This window comes from Mobula birostris, chromosome 12 (genome assembly GCF_030028105.1).
Source record: "Mobula birostris isolate sMobBir1 chromosome 12, sMobBir1.hap1, whole genome shotgun sequence".
NCBI lineage: Eukaryota > Metazoa > Chordata > Chondrichthyes > Myliobatiformes > Myliobatidae > Mobula > Mobula birostris.
Genome location: NC_092381.1, coordinates 83,269,063 through 83,286,697, shown reverse-complemented (window position 1 = coordinate 83,286,697; position 17,635 = coordinate 83,269,063). Strand labels below are relative to the sequence as shown.

Below are 17,635 nucleotides of genomic sequence, written 5' to 3'. Positions count from 1 at the left end.
AATTTGACTTTAATGGGATGAGTAACAAGTCTGTCCCAAAATGCCTTTGGTGTTTGTTTCCTCTCTAACGTCTACTGTAGTGTAGTGGTTAGCACAACATCATTACCGTTTGGGGCACCAGAATTCAGAGTTCAATTTCAATGTCATCTGTAAGGAGTCTGTATTTCCTCCCCATGGAATGTGTAAGTTTTCTCTGGGTGCTCCGGTTTCCTCCCATGTAAAGATGTACTGATCATTGTAAATTGCCCCACGTTTGTTCTGGAAGGAAAAGCCTCATCTTGAAAGCAGATGCAGTGGAGACGGAGGAACTTAGAAAAGGGATTGGCATTTTTGCAAGTGACAGGGTGGGAAGCGATATAGTCCAGATAGCAGTGAGACTCAGTGGGTTTATTAAAAATATCAGTAGATAGACTGTCTCCAGAGATGCAGACAGAGAGGTCAAGAAAGGGAAGAGCAGTGCCTGAGCTTGTTAAGAATGTGATAACAGGAGTTGATAAATAGCCGCAAGATCTTGCTCCCATTCATTTAATTCATAGCTGTTTTGCACCTTAACTGCTCTAGCCCTCATCTGCTGCATGTTCCTTGAGAGCCTTATTCAAAAAGGGTCTTACATGACCAGTGGAAAAGCAAAATACTGCAGATGCTGGAAATCAGAAATATAAGTGGGATATGCTGGTAATTACTGGTGTGCCAGACATAATTGTGAAGGGAGAGTGAAAACATAAATGTCTCAGCTAGATCTAGTGTCAGCTATGTCCAAGTGCTGGTCTGACATTTGAGTCATAGGACACTTGCATGCTCTCTAGGTCTGACCAGTAATATATAACAATTTCTGCATCTCTGGAGACTTCATGGAGCCACCTTTGCGTAGCCAAGAGTAGAATTTACGTCAAAGAGGTGACATGATCCGATTCTACAAATGATTTTGGGCAAGTGCTCATAGGCAGCCAACATCAAGGGCTGTCCACGTGCTAGTTGAAATCTACAATGCTCAGGTCTCAGAGTGGGTGCTCTCGGAAAGATCCAAAGAATGGTTGATAGAAGGTTCAGGTCCTGTTGGGTTGTGCACTTCAGGTCAGCACTGAGGGAGTGCTGTGTGCTGCCATGTTATGAGAGTGTTGCAGCCAGTGGAGTCACCTTCCAGACAGGATACAAAGCTCAAGCCTTTCGAGATGAACCTTTGTGCACGAGTGATCCCATGGCACTATTCAAAGGCGAGTAGGAGAGTTTTCTGTTCAGTACTCCAGCCAGTATCTAATTCCAATATCTAACCCTCAGCGTATAAACTGGTCATTTTTTTTTCCACTATCACTTGAGGGAAGTAGTTGTACTTAAATTGGCAGCCACATAGTTTACAATACAACAGTACTACAAAATTAACGACACATCAGCAATATTTCTGCCACTGCCTGTAAAGGGTTTGTACCATATGTTCTCCCCATGACTGCATGGGTTTCCTCTGGGTACTTTGGTTTTCTCCCACAGTCCAAAGATGTACTGTTTGGTAGGTTAATTGGTCCCATGATGAGGCTGGTGTTAAATCAGGGGTTGCTGGGCAGCACAGTGTGAAGGGACAGATGGGTCTACTGTGCCCTATATCTCATTAACTAAGTTTAAAAAAATTTAAAAGAACATAGAACATTTTGTGAAGTCCTGGGGACCAGGAATGGAATCATGCAAATGCAAAAAGAAACCCCTAAAGATAGGAAATAACCAATAGTTCAAGCAGTGTCTGTGGAGAAAGAAAAACTCAGTTAACATAAGAGCTTTCTCATATAAATTAACATCTCTCATCAAAATCTTATTCTTATTTTTATGACATTTTGTTGCAGAAGAAAGTTATCTTTAGGTTTGTTCCAGTTAATATTATTTATTATTAAAGTCATTTATAGTCTGCATTGCTTTCAACACAGTAGTACAGGTAGTGGTGTTGTTGCCTCACAGCTCACGGGCCCAGGCACAATGCTGACCTCCAGTGCTGTTCGTCTCCCTATGACTATGCGGGTTTTCCCCAAGTTCTCCAGTTTTCTCCCCACTTCCCAAGTTGGGAGGTTATTTGGCCAATTACATTGCCCCAGGTGAGTGGTAGAGTCTGTGGGAAGGGAGGGGAAGGTGGGATTAATGTCGGATTACAGTAAATAAGTGATCAAAATATAGAACAGAACAGTACAGCAACAGGGCTCTTCAGCCCACAATGTTGTGTCGAACCTGCTAAAAAGCAAATCAGAAACACCTGAAATCTAATCCCTCCTACCTGCACAGTGTACATATCCCTCCATCTTCCTCATACTCATGTGCCTAGCTAAACATCTCTTAAAGGTCTCTGATGTATTTGCCTCTACCCCCACACCAGGCAGTGCATTCCAGGCATCCACCACTCTCTCGAGTAAAAAGCTTACCCCTCACATCCCTTTTGAACCTACCCCCTCCCAACTTCAATGCATGCCCTCTGGAGTTAGACATTTCCACCCCGTGAAACAGATACTCCCCCTTTACTCTATCTGATGATAACATTGTTGGGTTTCAAGAAAAGGTTGACTGAATGAATTGAAAAAAAATCAAAATAATTGCAATTAATGTTTAATTTGCTACTATGTTTATATTACCATTCTTTGCTGAAAATCGACAAATAAAGTGATGCAGAGTTAAATGACAATAGAAACTTCTAAGTGTACTTAGTTCTGTATTCTTCATGCTCTGTTTTCGTATCTGAATTAATAATCTACGGTGGCTTCAAAATTTCAATTCAGCTCAGTAAATCCTGGCGTTAAAATGATGAAATTAGTAAACAGCTGGATTATTGTAAAAGCACAACTGTGTCAATAACGTCCTTAAGGTAAAGAATCTATTTCATTGTGATGTTATTAAGTGGCAGCGATTTGATTGTTCTTCGAAATGGCATAGGAAAGTGTTTAATCATTTCAGCCAAGTAAGGCAGCATTTTACGAGGGGATAGACAATAAGTTCCAGCCTGGACAATGGTGCTCATGTCACGTGGCCAAGCAAATTTAATGAAATTATTTTGTGTGGATCTACATACGTGGAATCAGGAGTAGGTCATTCAGTCTCTCGTATCTGGCCTACCATTCAATAAAATCATGACTGATCTTTTTCCTCAGCACAACTTTTCTGCATCAACTTCGTACTTTGTGATTCTTGAATGTTGTGAAGTACTTTCCTCCACCATCTCCTCAAGCAGTGCACTCTGGCTTATAATCACTTCCAGGTCAGGAAATTCTTCCTCAGATCCACTCCAAACCTCTTACTCCTCATCTTAAACCTACACTCTCTGGCTTCAGACTCCTCTGCATGGGGAAAAGTTTCTTATTATTTACCCTATCTGTGTCTCTCCATCTCCATCTAGATCTGGGGTTCCCAGACTTCTTTATGCCATGGACCAACACATTAGGCAAAAGGTCTGGAGACCCATGTTGGGAACCCTTGATTTAGATACCCCCTTCCCTCCCATGTTCCTCCGTGCTAAAGAAAACGTTCCCAGTCTTTCCAGTTTCTCCTAGTGGATGTCCTGTGCACCCTTTTCAGTACAATCACATCTTTCTGTAGTGTGGCAACTGGAATTGTATATTCCAGTGGTGGCCCTACCAATGTGTTTTGAAATTGTATCATGACCACCTGCACTTATATTCTATACCTTGGCTAATGAAGGCAACCGTCCCATGTCGGGACAGAAGATAGTGCCAGTCTGAGAGGTGGACAGGTCTGCGAGTCAACAATTGGCGCTGAAGCAAAGCCGAGGATACAGACGTCAGGCAGAGCTGTGGTAGTAGGGGACTCCATAGTGAGAGGTACAGAAAGGGGTTTCTGTGGCAACAGGCGAGATTTAAGGATGGTGTGTTGCCTCCCTGGTGCCGGGATCCAGGATGTCACGGACCGATTGCAGGGAATCCTCAAGAGTGAAGGTGAACATCCGGAAGCGGTGGTGCATGTCGGCACAAATGACGTGGGGAAGAAGAGGAAAGACATTCTACAGCGCGACTTCAGAGAACTCGGAAGAAGGCTGAAAAGCAGGACTTCCAGGGTGGTCATCTCCAGTTTGCTTCCAGTTCCCCATGCTGGAGTGAGCAAGAACAGGGAGATAATGGACCTGAATGTGTGGCTGAGGAACTGGTGCAGGAAGCAAGGATTTACATTCTTGGACCACTGGGATGTATTTCGGGGTAAGGATGAATTGTACAAAAGGGACGGGTTGCACCTTAATAAGCGGGGCACCAGCATTCTGGCAGGCAGGTTTGCCTCTGCAACGCGGATGTGTTTAAACTAAGTTGTGGGGGGGAGGGGACGAACTGGAAACATAAGGATGGAGATAAAGGGAAAGTGAGAATAAGAAAAGTTAAGAAAGACAGCAGAATCAACAGAGCAGAAAGCTCAAGAAGGGATCGTACAGTATGGCCAAGTGAAATAGGAACTGATATGGGAGGTGAGGGGAGTAATAAATTAAAAGTATTGTATATGAATGCACGGAGTATAAGAAATAAAGTAGATGGGCTTGAGGCACAGTTGGAATTTGGTAAGTATGATGTTGTGGGAATAACAGAGACATGGCTTCAAGTGGACAGGGCCTGGGAAATGAATATTCAAGGATATATGTCCTATTGAAAGGATAGACTGATGGGCAGAGGGGGTGGGGTGTCTCTGTTGGTGAGAAATGATATTCAGTCCCTTGCGAGGCTGGACATAGAATCAGGAGACGTAGAGTCAGTATGGATAGAACTGAGAAATTCTAAGGATAGAAAGACCCTAATGGGAGTTACTACAGGCCCCCAAACAGTAGTCTGGATGTAGGGTGTAAGTTGAATCAAGAGTTAAAATTGGCAAGGTAATGCTACAGTTGTTATGGGGGATTTCAACATGCAGGTAGACTGGAGGAATCAGGTTGGTACTGGACCCCAAGAAAGGGAGTTTGTGGAGTCCCTCCGAGATGGATTCTTAGAACAGTTTGTACTGGAGCCTACCAGAGAGAACACAATTCTAGATTTAGTGTTGTGCAATGAACCGGATTTGATCAGGGACCTCGAGGTAAAGGAGCCATTAGAAGGTAGTGACCATAATATGATAAGATTTAATCTACAATTTGAGAGGGAGAAGGGAAACTCAGAAGTGTCAGTATTACAGTTGAACAAGAGGAACTATGGTGCTATGGGGGAGGAGCTGGCCAAAGTTCAATGGAACAATACCCTAGCAGGGATGACAGTGGAACAGCAATGGCAAGTGTTTCTGGGAATAATGCGGAAGGTGCAGGATCAGTTCGTTCCAAAGAGGAAGAAAGATCCTAAGGGGAGTAAGGAGAGGCCGTGGCTGACAAGGGACGTAATGGACAGTATAAAAATAAAAGAGAAGAAGTATAACATAGCAAAGACGAGTGGGAAGCCGGAGGATTGGGAAACTTTTAAAGAGCAACAGAAGGTAACTAAAAAGGCAATACGCGGAGAAAAAATGAGGTACAAAGGTAAACTGGCCAAGAATATAAAGGAGTATAGTAAAAGCTTCTTTAGGTATGTGAAAAGAAAAAAAAAATAGTTAAGACCAAAATTGCACCCTTGAATACAGAAACGGGTGAATTTATTATGGGGAACAAGGAAATGGCAGACGAGTTGAACCGGTACTTTGGATCTGTCTTCACTAGGGAAGACACAAACAATCTCCCAGAAGTAATAGTGGCCAAAGGACCTAGAGTAATGGATGAATTGAAGGAAATCTATATTAGGCAGGAAATGGTGTTGGATAGGCTGTTGGGTCTGAAGGCTGATAAGTCCCCGGGACCTGATGGTCTGCATCCCCGGGTACTTAGGGAGGTGGCTTTAGAAATCGTGGATGCATTGGTAATCATTTTCCAATGTTCTATAGATGCAGGATCAGTTCCTGTGGATTGGAGGGTGGCTAATGTTGTCCCTCTCTTCAAGAAGGGAGGAAGAGAGAAAACAGGGAATTATAGACCGGTTAGCCTGACGTCGGTGGTGGGAAAGATACTGGAGTCAATTATAAAAGATGAAATTAAGACACATCTGGATAGTGGTAACAGGATAGGTCCGAGTCAGCATGGATTTACAAAGGGGAAATCGTGCTTGACTGAACTTCTGGAATTTTTTGAGGATGTAACTATGAAAATGGACAGGGGAGAGCCAGTGGATGGAGTGTACCTGGACTTTCAGAAAGCCTTTGATAAAGTCCCACATAGGAGATTAGTGGGCAAAATTAGGGCACATGGTATTGGGGGGCAGACTGACATGGATTGAAAATTAGCTGGCTGACAGAAAACAAAGAGTAGCGATTAACAGGTCCCTTTTGGAATGGCAGGCGGTGACCAGTTGAGTACCGCAGGGTTCAGTGCTGGGACCGCAGCTGTTTACAATATATATTAATGATTTAGATGAGGGAATTAAAAGTAACATTAGCAAATATGCGGATGACACAAAGCTGGGTGGCAGTGTGAAATACGAGGGGGATGTTATGAGAATGCAGGGTGACTTGGACAGGCTGGGTGAGTGGGCAGATGCATGGCAGATGCAGCTTAATGTGGATAAATGTGAGGTTATCCACTTTGGTGGTAAGAACGGGAAGGCAGATTATTATCTAAACGGAGTCAAGTTAGGAAAAGGGGATGCACAACGAGATCTATGTGTCCTTGTTCATCAGTCACTGAAAGCAAGCATGCAAGTACAGCAGGCAGTGAAGAGAGCTGATGGCATGCTGGCCTTCATAACAAGGGGAATTGAGTATAAGAGCAAAGAGGTCCTTCTGCAGCTGTACAGAGCCCTGGTGAGACCACACCTGGAGTACTGTGTGTAGTTTTGGTCTCCAAATTTGAGGAAGGACATTCTTGCTATTGAGGGAGTGCAGCGTAGATTCACAAGGTTAATTCCTGGGATGGTGGGAGTGTCATATGTCGAAAGATTGGAGCAACTGGGCTTGTATACTCTGGAATTTAGAAGGCTGAGAAACAATATTCAATTTCTTTGTCTTTGTGATTTTGATACAACATAATACCTTATTTGACTTTCATTCCACTTGTGCTGGAATTCATCAAATGATCCCACACTGCTGTTCTCTATGTTGGACCATGTGTAACCCACTGATTCATACTGAAGCAGTATGAAAATTATCATTTAGCAAGACCATACCCAACATACAATTTAGAAACAGTGTACATCTGAACGGTAGCCACTGTCTGTTTATAAAACTTCAGCAGGATGGCTATATCAGGGAAATTATCAGAATCAGAATCAGTTTTATTATCACCGGCATGTGACGTGAAATTTGTTAACTTAGCAGCAGCAGTTCAATGTGATACATAATCTAGCAGAAAGAAAGAGAAAAAATAATAATAAATAAAATAAAACATAATAAATAAACAAGTGAAAACGGCCAGTGAGTGAGTGGGCAGTGAAGGAGTGGAGCTTTGAGGCTTTGACTCGAGAGATTCTGGCAGTTTTGGCAGTTGGTCTGTGCAATCAAATCAATCAAGATTTGAATAGCTCAGACTGAGCAGAAAGCGGCTGATTGGGCAATCGAGGTCAGGTGACCAAGCATTTTGGAAAAACTCAAACGGATAAATAGAGGGTAGCTCAAGTGAAGCGGCCTGTGGAAAGTGGCCAGTGAGTGAGTGGGCCAGTGAAGGAGTGGAGCTTTGAGGCTTTGACGATAAGAGACGGAGGATGAGCTTGTTCCCAGTTAGTCTTTACAATGCCTCCTGAGATGGTGATGTGCCTCTCATGTGAGATGTGGCAGTCTTGGGGGAACGCCCCCGCAGAGTCACATCTGCCAGAAGTGCATATGGCTGGGCGATCTGGAAGACCATGTAAGGAATCTGGAGCAGCAGCTGGATGACCTTCCACTCATAAGGGAGAATGAGGCAGTCATAGATGAGAGTTACAGGGAAGTAGTCACACCTAGGCTGTCGGAAGCAGGTCGTTGGGTGACAGTCAGAGGGGGGAAAGCAAAGGTGAGCAGACAGGTAGTGCAGAGCACCCCTGTAGCCATTCCCTTGAATAATAAGTTTACCGTCCTGGATACTGTTGGCGGGGATGATCGACCAGGTGTGAGCCACGGTGGCAGGGCCTCTGGCACTGAGTCTGACCCGGTGGTGCAGAAGGGTGGGACGGAGAAGAGGTGAGCTGTCGTCATTGGAGACTCTACAGTCAGGGGAGCAGAAAGGAGATTTTGTGGATGTGAGAAGGACACCCACGTGATTTGTTGCCTCCCGGGTGCCAGGGTCCAGGATGTCTCTGACCGGGTGCACGACATCCTGGTACGAGAGGAAAAGCAACCAGAAGTCGTGATACATGTTGGTACCAACGACATAGGCAGGAAGAGGGATGATGTCCTGAAGTGTGAGTTTCGGGAACTAGGCAGCAGGCTGAAGTGCAGGACCTCAAGGGTAGCGTTCTCAGGATTGCTGCCAGTGCTACGTGATAGTGATGGTAAGAATTGGAGGAGATGGCAGTTGAATGCATGGCTGAGGAGTTGGTGCAGGGAGCAGGGTTTTAGATTTTTGGATAATTGGAATCTCTTCTGGGGAAGGTGGGACCTGTACAGATTGGATGGGTTGCACCTGAACTCAAGGGGGAGCAATATCCTTGCAGGTAGGTTTGCTAGCATGGTTTGGGAGGGTTTAAACTAATTTGCAAGGGGGATGGGACCCGGAGTGATAGAGCAGTGAAAGAAGTGCATGAAGTAAAGCCAGATCTAACATATAGAGAGGCTTTGAGAAAAGAGCAGCAGAATAAATGGTGTAAAGGTAGTAAGGTAAAAGGGCTGAAGTGTGTGTACCTCAATGCAAGAAACATCAGGAACAAAGGTGATGAACTGAGAGCTTGGATACATACATGGAATTATGATGTAGTGGCCATTACAGAGACTTGGCTGGCACCAGGGCAGGAATGGATTCTCAATATTCCTGGATTTCAGTGCTTTAAAAGGGATAGAGAGGGGGGAAAGGGGAGGAGGGGTGGCATTACTGGTCAGAGATACTATTACAGCTACAGAAAAGATGGGTAATGTAGCAGTATCTTCTTTTGAGTCAGTATGGGTGGAAGTCAGGAACAGGAAGGGAGCAGTTACTCTGTTGGGGGTATTCTATAGGCCCCCTGGTAGCAGCAGAGATGCCGAGGAGCAGATTGGGAGGCAGAATTTGCAAAGGTGTGCAAAAATAACAGGGTTGTTATCATGGGTGACTTTAACTTCCCTAATATTGATTAGCACCTGATTAGTTCCAAGGGTTTAGATGGGGCAGAGTTTGTTAAGTGTGTCCAGGACAGATTCCTGTCACAGTATGTGGACAGGCTGACCAGGGGTAATGCCATACTAGATCTAGTATTAGGTAACGAACCTGGTCAGATCACAGATCTCTCAGTGGGTGAGCAACTGGGGGACAGTGACCACCGCTCCCTGGCCTTTAGCATTATCATGGAGAAGGATAGAATCAGAGAGAACAGGAAATTTTTTAATTAGGGAAGGGCAAATTATGAGGCTATAAGGCTAGAACTTGCGGGTGTGAATTGGGATGATGTTTTTGCAGGGAAATGTACTATGGACATGTGGTCGATGTTTAGAGATCTCTTGCAGGATGTTAGGGATAAATTTGTCCCGGTGAGGAGGATAAAGAATGGTAGGATGAAGGAACCATGGGTGACAAGTGAGGTGGAAAATCTAGTCAGGTGGAAGAAGGCAGCATACATGAGGTTTAGGAAGCAAGGATCAGATGTGTCTATTGAGGAATATAGGGTAGCAAGAAAGAAGCTTAAGAAGGGGCTGAGGAGAGCAAGAAGGGGGCATGAGAAGGCCTTGCTGAGTAGGGTAAAGGAAAAATCCAAGGCATTCTTCAATTATGTGAAGAAAAAAAGGATGACAGGAGTGAAGGTAGGACCGATTAGAGATAAAAGTGGGAAGATGTGCCTGGAGGCTGTGGAAGTGAGCGAGGTCCTCAATGAATACTTCTCTTCCGTATTCACCAATGAGAGGGAGCTTGATGATGGTGAGGACAATATGAATGAGGTTGATGTTCTGGAGCATGTTGATATTAAGAGAGAGGACGTGTTGGAGTTGTTAAAATACATTAAGACAGATAAGTCCCCGGGGCCTGACGGAATATTCCCCAGGCTGCTCCACGAGGCGAGGGAAGAGACTGCTGAGCCTCTGGCTAGGATCTTTATGTCCTCGTTGTCCACAGGAATGGTACCGGAGAATTGGAGGGAGGTGAATGTTGTCCCCTTGTTCAAAAAAGGTAGTAGGGATAGTCTGGGTAATTATAGACCAGTGAGCCTTACGTCTGTGGTGGGAAAGCTGTTGGAAAAGATTCTTAGAGATAGGATTTATGGGCATTTAGAGAATCATGGTCTGATCAGGGACAGTCAGCATGGCTTTGTGGAGGGCAGATCGTGTCTAACAAGCCTGATAGAGTTCTTTGAGGAGGTGACCAGGCATAGAGATGAGGGTAGTGCAGTGGATGTGATCTATATGGGTTTTAGTAAGGCACTTGACAAGGTTCCACGTAGTAGGCTTATTCAGAAAGTCAGAAGCCATGGGATCCAGGGAAGTTTAGCCAGGTGGATTCAGAATTGGCTTGCCTGCAGAAGGCAGAGGGTTGTGTTGGAGGGAGTACATTCAGATTGGAGGATTGTGACTAGTGGTGTCTCACAAGGATCTGTTCTGGTACCTCTACTTTTCATGATTTTTATTAACGACCTGGATGTGGGGGTAGAAGGGTGGGTTGGCAAGTTTGCAGATGACACAAAGGTTGGTTGGTGGTGTTGTAGATAGTGTAGAGGATTGTCGAAGATTGCAGAGAGACATTGATAGGATGCAGAAGTGGGCTGAGAAGTGGCAGATGGAGTTCAACCTGGAGCAGTGTGAGGTGGTACACTTTGGAAGGACAAACTCCAAGGCAGAGTACAAAGTAAATGGCAGGATACTTGGTAGTGTGGAGGAGTAGAGGGATCTGAGGGTACATGTCCACAGGTCCTTGAAAGTTGTCTGACAGGTAGATAGGGTAGTTAAGAAAGCTTATGGGGTGTTAGCTTGCATAAGTCGAGGGATAGAGTTTAAGAGTCGTGATGTAATGATGCAGCTCTATAAATCTGGTTAGGCCACACTTGGAGTACTGTGTCCAGTTCTGGTCACCTCACTATAGGAAGGATGTGGAAGCATTGGAAAGGGTACAGAGGAGATTTACCAGGATTTGCCTGGTTTAGAAATTATGCATTATGATCAGAGATTAAGGGAGCTAGGGCTTTACTCTTTGGAGAGAAGGAGGATGAGAGGAGACGTGATAGAGATGTACAAGATAATAAGAAGAATAGATAGAGTGGATAGCCAGCGCCTCTGGGCACCACTGCTCCATACAAGAGGACATGGCTTTAAGGTAAGGGGTGGGAAGTTCAAGGGGGATATTAGAGGAAGGTTTTTTATTCAGAGAGTGGTTGGTGCGTGGAATGCACTGCCTGAGTTAGTGGTGGAGGCAGATACACTAGTGAAGTTTAAGAGACTACTAGACAGGTATATGGAGGAATTTAAGGTGGGGGGTTATATGGGAGGCAGGGTCTGAGGGTCGGCACAACGTTGTGGGCCGAAGGGCCTGTAATGTGCGGTACTATTCTATGTATATTCTATATGAATCAATTACGTATATTGAATAATTATTTAAAAAAGCAAAAACAGAAATACAGAAAGAGAACTATTTATTTCAATAGATTGTATACACACTCTATAGTCACTCAATATTGCAGTGATATACAGCAATACCGAAGCTGTGTACAAAAGGGTTATCAATTCATATGCTTTTTGTGAATTTATTCATTCATGGTCTGGGGATCAATTAGCACCTATTGTCTATCGAAGTGAAAGGTGAGGGGAGTAAAAGTATTACTTTAAATGGATTAAAAGTATTATATATCAATGCACGGAGTATAAGAAATAAAGTGGATGAGCTTGAGGCTCAGTTGGAAATTGGCAAGTATGATGTTGTGGGAATAACAGAGACATGGCTGCAAGAGGACCAGGGCTGGGAAATGAATATTCAGGGTATACATCCTATCGAAAGGACAGACAGGTTGGCAGAGGGGGTGGGGTGGCTCTGTTGGTGAGGAATGAAATTCAGTCACTTGCCAGGAGGGAACATAGAATCAGGAGATGTAGAGTCAGTATGGATAGAACTGAGAAACTGTAAGGGCAAAAAAACCCTTATGGGAGTTATCTACAGGCCCCCAAACGGTAGCCTGGATATAGGGTGCAAGTTAAATCAAGAGTTAAAATTGGCATGTCGCAACAGTTGTTATAGGGGATTTCAACATGCAGGTAGACTGGGAAAATCAGGTTGGTACTGGACCCCAAGAAAGGGAGTTTGTTGAGAGCCTCAGAGATGGATTCTTAGAGCAGCTTGTATTAGACCCTACCAGGGAGAAGGCAATTCTGGACTTAGTGTTATGTAATGAGCCAGATTTGATAAGGGAACTTGAGGTAAAGAAGTCATTAGGAGGTAGTGACCATAATATGATAAGTTTTAATCTACAATTTGAGAGGGAGAAGGGAAACTCGGAAGTGTCAGTATTACAGTTGAACAAAGGGGACTATGGACCCATGAGGGAGGAGCTGGCCAAAGTTGACTGGAAAGATACCCTAGCAGGGATGACAGTGGAACAACAATGGCAGGTATTTCTGGGAATAATACAGAAGGTGCGGGGTCAGTTCATTCCAAAGAGGAAGAAAGATTCTAAGTGGAGTAAGGGGCGACCGTGGATGACAAGGGAAGTCAAGGACAGCATAAAAATAAAAGAGAGGAAGTATAACATAGCAAGGGTGAGTGGGAAGCCAGAGGATTGGGAGACTTTTAAGGAGCAACAGAAGATAACTAAAAATGGCAATACAGTGGGGGTGGGGGGGGTGAAGATGAGATACGAAGGTAAGCTAGTCAAGAATATAAAGGAGGATAGAAACATAGAAACATAGAAAATAGGTGCAGGAGTAGGCCATTCGGCCCTTCGAGCCTGCACCGCCATTTATTATGATCATGGCTGATCATCCAACTCAGAACACTGCCCCAGCCTTCCCTCCATACCCCCTGACCCCCATAGCCACAAGGGCCATATCTAACTCCCTCTTAAATATAGCCAATGAACTGGCCTCAACTGTTTCTTGTGGCAGAGAATTCCACAGATTCACCACTCTCTGTGTGAAGAAGTTTTTCCTAATCTCGGTCCTAAAAGGCTTCCCCTCTATCCTCAAACTGTGACCCCTCGTTCTGGACTTCCCCAACATCGGGAACAATCTTCCTGCATCTAGCCTGTCCAATCCCTTTAGGATCTTATACGTTTCAATCAGATCCCCCCTCAATCTTCTAAATTCCAACGAGTACAAGCCCAGTTCATCCAGTCTTTCTTCATATGAAAGTCCTGCCATCCCAGGAATCAATCTGGTGAACCTTCTCTGTACTCCCTCTATGGCAAGGATGTCTTTCCTCAGATTAGGGGACCAAAACTGCACACAATACTCCAGGTGTGGTCTCACCAAGGCCTTGTACAACTGCAGTAGTACCTCCCTGCTCCTGTACTCAAATCCTCTCGCTATAAATGCCAGCATACCATTTGCCTTTTTCACCGCCTGCTGTACCTGCATGCCCACTTTCAATGACTGGTGTATAATGACACCCAGGTCACGTTGCACCTCCCCTTTTCCTAATCGGCCACCATTCAGATAATAATCTGTTTTCCTATTTTTGCCACCAAAGTGGATAACTTCACATTTATCCACATTAAATTGCATCTGCCATGAATTTGCCCACTCACCCAACCTATCCAAGTCACCCTGCATCCTCTTAGCATCCTCCTCACAGCTAACACTGCCACCCAGCTTCGTGTCATCCGCAAACTTGGAGATGCTGCATTTAATTCCCTCATCCAAGTCATTAATATATATTGTAAACAACTGGGGTCCCAGCACTGAGCCTTGCGGTACCCCACTAGTCACCGCCTGCCATTCTGAAAAGGTCCTGTTTATTCCCACTCTTTGCTTCCTGTCTGCTAACCAACTCTCCACCCACACCAATACCTTACCCCCAATACCGTGTGCTTTAAGTTTGCACACTAATCTCCTGTGTGGGACCTTGTCAAAAGCCTTCTGAAAATCCAAATATACCACATCCACTGGTTCTCCCCTATCCACTCTACTAGTTACATCCTCAAAAAATTCTATGAGATTCGTCAGACATGATTTTCCTTTCACAAATCCATGCTGACTTTGTCCGATCATTTCACCGCTTTCCAAATGTGCTGTTATCACATCCTTGATAACTGACTCCAGCAGTTTCCCCACCACCGACGTTAGGCTAACCGGTCTATAATTCCCCGGTTTCTCTCTCCCTCCATTTTTAAAAAGTGGAGTTACATTAGCCACCCTCCAATCCTCAGGAACTAGTCCAGAATCTAACGAGTTTTGAAAAATTATCACTAATGCATCCACTATTTCTTGGGCTACTTCCTTAAGCACCCTGGGATGCAGACCATCTGGCCCTGGGGATTTATCTGCCTTCAATCACTTCAATTTACCTAACACCACTTCCCTACTAACATGTATTTCGCTCAGTTCCTCCATCTCACTGGACCCTCTGTCCCCTACTATTTCTGGAAGATTATTTATGTCCTCCTTAGTGAAGACAGAACCAAAGTAATTATTCAATTGGTCTTCCATGTCCTTGCTCCCCATAATCAATTCACCTGTTTCTGCCTGCAGGGGACCTACATTTGTCTTTACCAGTCTTTTCCTTTTCACATATCTATAAAAACTTTTATAGTAAAAGCTTCTTTAGGTATGTGAAGAGGAAATAATTAGTTAAGACCAAAGTTGGGCCCTTGAAGACAAAAACGGGTGAAATTATTATGGGGAACAAGGAAATGGCAGATGAGCTGAACAGGTACTTTGGATCTGTCTTCACTAGGGAAGACACAAACAATCTCCCAGATGTAATAGTGGCCAGAGGACCTGGGGTAACGGAGGAACCTAAGGAAATTCGCATTAGGCAGAAAATGGTGTTGGGTAAACTGATGGGACTGGAGGGTAATAAATCCCAGGGTACTTAAGGAGGTGGCTCTAGAAATCTTGGACGCATTGGTAATTATTTTCCACTGTTCTATAGATTCAGGATCAGTTCCTGTGAATTGGAGAGTAGCTAATGTTATCCCACTTTTTAAGAAAGGAGGGAGAGAGAGAACAGGCAATTATAGAAGAGTTAGTCTGACATCAGTGGTGGGGAAGATGCTGGAGTCAATTATAAAAGATGAAATAGTGGCACATTTGGATAACAGTAACAGGATCAGTCCGAGTCAGCATGGATTTACGAAGGGGAAATCATGCTTGACTAATCTTCTGGAATTTTTTGAGGATGTAACTATGAAAATGGACATGGAAAAGCCAGTGGATGTAGTGTACCTGGACTTTCAGAAAGCTTTTGATAAGGTCCCACATAGGAGGTTAGTAGGAAAAATTAGAGCACATGGTATTAGGGGTAGGGTACTGACATGGATAGAAAATTGGTTGGCAGACAGGAAACAAGGAGTAGGGATCAATGGGTCCTTTTCAGAATGGCAGGCAGTGACTAGTGGGGTACCGCAAGGCTCGGTGCTGGGACCGCAGCTATTTACAATATACATTAATGATTTATATGAAGGGATTAAAAGTAACATTAGCAAATTTGCAGTTGACACAAAGCTAGGTAACAGGGTGAAATGTGAGAAGAATGTTTTGAGAATACAGGGTGACTTGGACAGGCTGGGTGAGTGGGCAGATGCATGGCAGATGCAGTTTAATGTAGATAAATGTGAGGTTTTCCACTTTGGTGGCAAGAACAGGAAGGCAGATTACTATCTGAATGGTGTCAAGTTAGGAAAAGGGGAAATACAATGAGATCTGGGTGTCCTTGTTCATCAGTCACTGAAAGTAAGCATACAGGTACAGCAGGCAGTGAAGAAGGCTAATGGCATGTTGGCCTTCATAACAAGGGGAGTTGAGTATAGGAGTAAAGAGGTCCTTCTACAGTTGTACAAGGCCCTGGTGAGACCCCACCTGGAGTATTGTGTGCAGTTTTGGTCTCCAAATTTGAGGAAGGACATTCTTGCTCTTGAGGGAGTGCAGCGGAGGTTCACTGGGTTAATTCCCGGGATGGTGGGACTGTCATATGTGGAAAGATTGGAGCGACTGGGCTTGTATACACTGGAATTTAGAAGGATGAGAGGGGATCTGATTGGAACATATAAGATTATTAAGGGATTGGACACACTGGAGGCAGGAAACTTGTTCCCGATGTTGGGGGAATCCAGAACCAGAGGCCACAGTTTAAGAGTAAGGGGTAGGCCATTTAGAACGGAGTTGAGGAAAAACTTTTTCACACAGAGAGTTGTGGATCTGTGGAATGCTCTGCCTAAGAAGGCAGTGGAGGCCAATTCTCTGGATTCTTTCAAGAAAGAGTTAGATAGAGCTCTTAAAGATAGCGGAGTCAAGGGATACGGGGAGAAGGCAGGAACAGGGTACTGATTGTGGATGATCAGCCATGATCATAGTGAATGGCGGTGCTGGCTCAAAGGGCCGAATGGCCTACTCCTGCACCTATTGTCTATCTCTAATTCCCCCATCATGCTATTTCAGAGAGTAGTTAACAGCTAAATGTCTTGCAGACACAAGCAGGCCAGAGTAAAATTGGCAATTTTCCTTTGCCAAAGGGCATTAATATCTAGTCATTTCATAATCAGTAGCATTGATAAATGTTGTTAAATTTCAGATTTATTCAATTACCTCGAATACTGCAAACTACGACTGCCTTTAGTGGAAATCAACCTTGTACCTTCAGGGCTATAGTCCAGATTTCTAAATGTTATCAAGTAACTTATCTTATTTCTGAGTTAATTAAAAGCTTAGTTTGCTGTTTAATCAAGGGGATAAGATGTTTGTATAAAATTGAATGCTCAAATGAAGAAGGCCTGAAAATCCACAATAGAAAGCAAAATTGCAATACACGTTCACATTTTTATAATAGTGTTATTAACTTTTTAAAACTTTGGAATGTTTTTGAATGAAACATTCTCCTTTGATGGCATTGGCTAAAATGGGGACATGGCATAACCAGCTGTGAGGTGTTTCCACCAGTTTTTTTTTGACAGAGCTTGGAACATAATGGGATAGATATCAAGGAGGCCCCATCATCAACACAGGGCTTCACCACAGTGCTTGTCTGGAATTTGTCAAAGGGGACAAGTATGATAGTGTAGTAAAAACAGATCAATTAGCAATTTCCCAAAAGGTATAATGTAGGTGAAAACAGAGTGTGATAAATTTGGACATCTCTTTCAGCATGGAAAATATATAAATGTCTGGGCTGGACATGAGGGCTTTTATTTTAGATAATGTCATTATCTAAGTTAAAACTTCCCTGAACAATGAGGTGAGCCTTAACCTTCATTTTCCTTATCACAGGCATACTCCACACTTGTGGAATTGTGACTCCTGCACAGGAAAAATAGGGGGTAGTTTTGTAAATCTTCTGCCTGCATTTAGATAGCAACTTTAAAGTTGCAAAACATCTCTAGGTACCACACAAGGTCTGAAATCAGACTATTTTGGTCTAATTTAGCAAAAA

At 43.9% G+C, this 17,635-nt stretch overlaps 1 protein-coding gene across 1 annotated transcript in view; it reads right to left on the bottom strand.

The window, feature by feature from the left end:
- Nucleotides 1-1,968: 1,968 nt before the first annotated feature.
- Nucleotides 1,969-17,635, bottom strand: part of LOC140206098 (flavin-containing monooxygenase 5-like) — a 55,903-nt gene continuing 40,236 nt past the window's right edge. Inside the window, exon 9 of the mRNA XM_072274240.1 lies at nt 1,969-2,092. Coding sequence (XP_072130341.1) covers nt 2,065-2,092 — 28 coding nt within the window. The 3' untranslated portion in view covers nt 1,969-2,064. The remainder of the gene's footprint in view (nt 2,093-17,635) is intronic.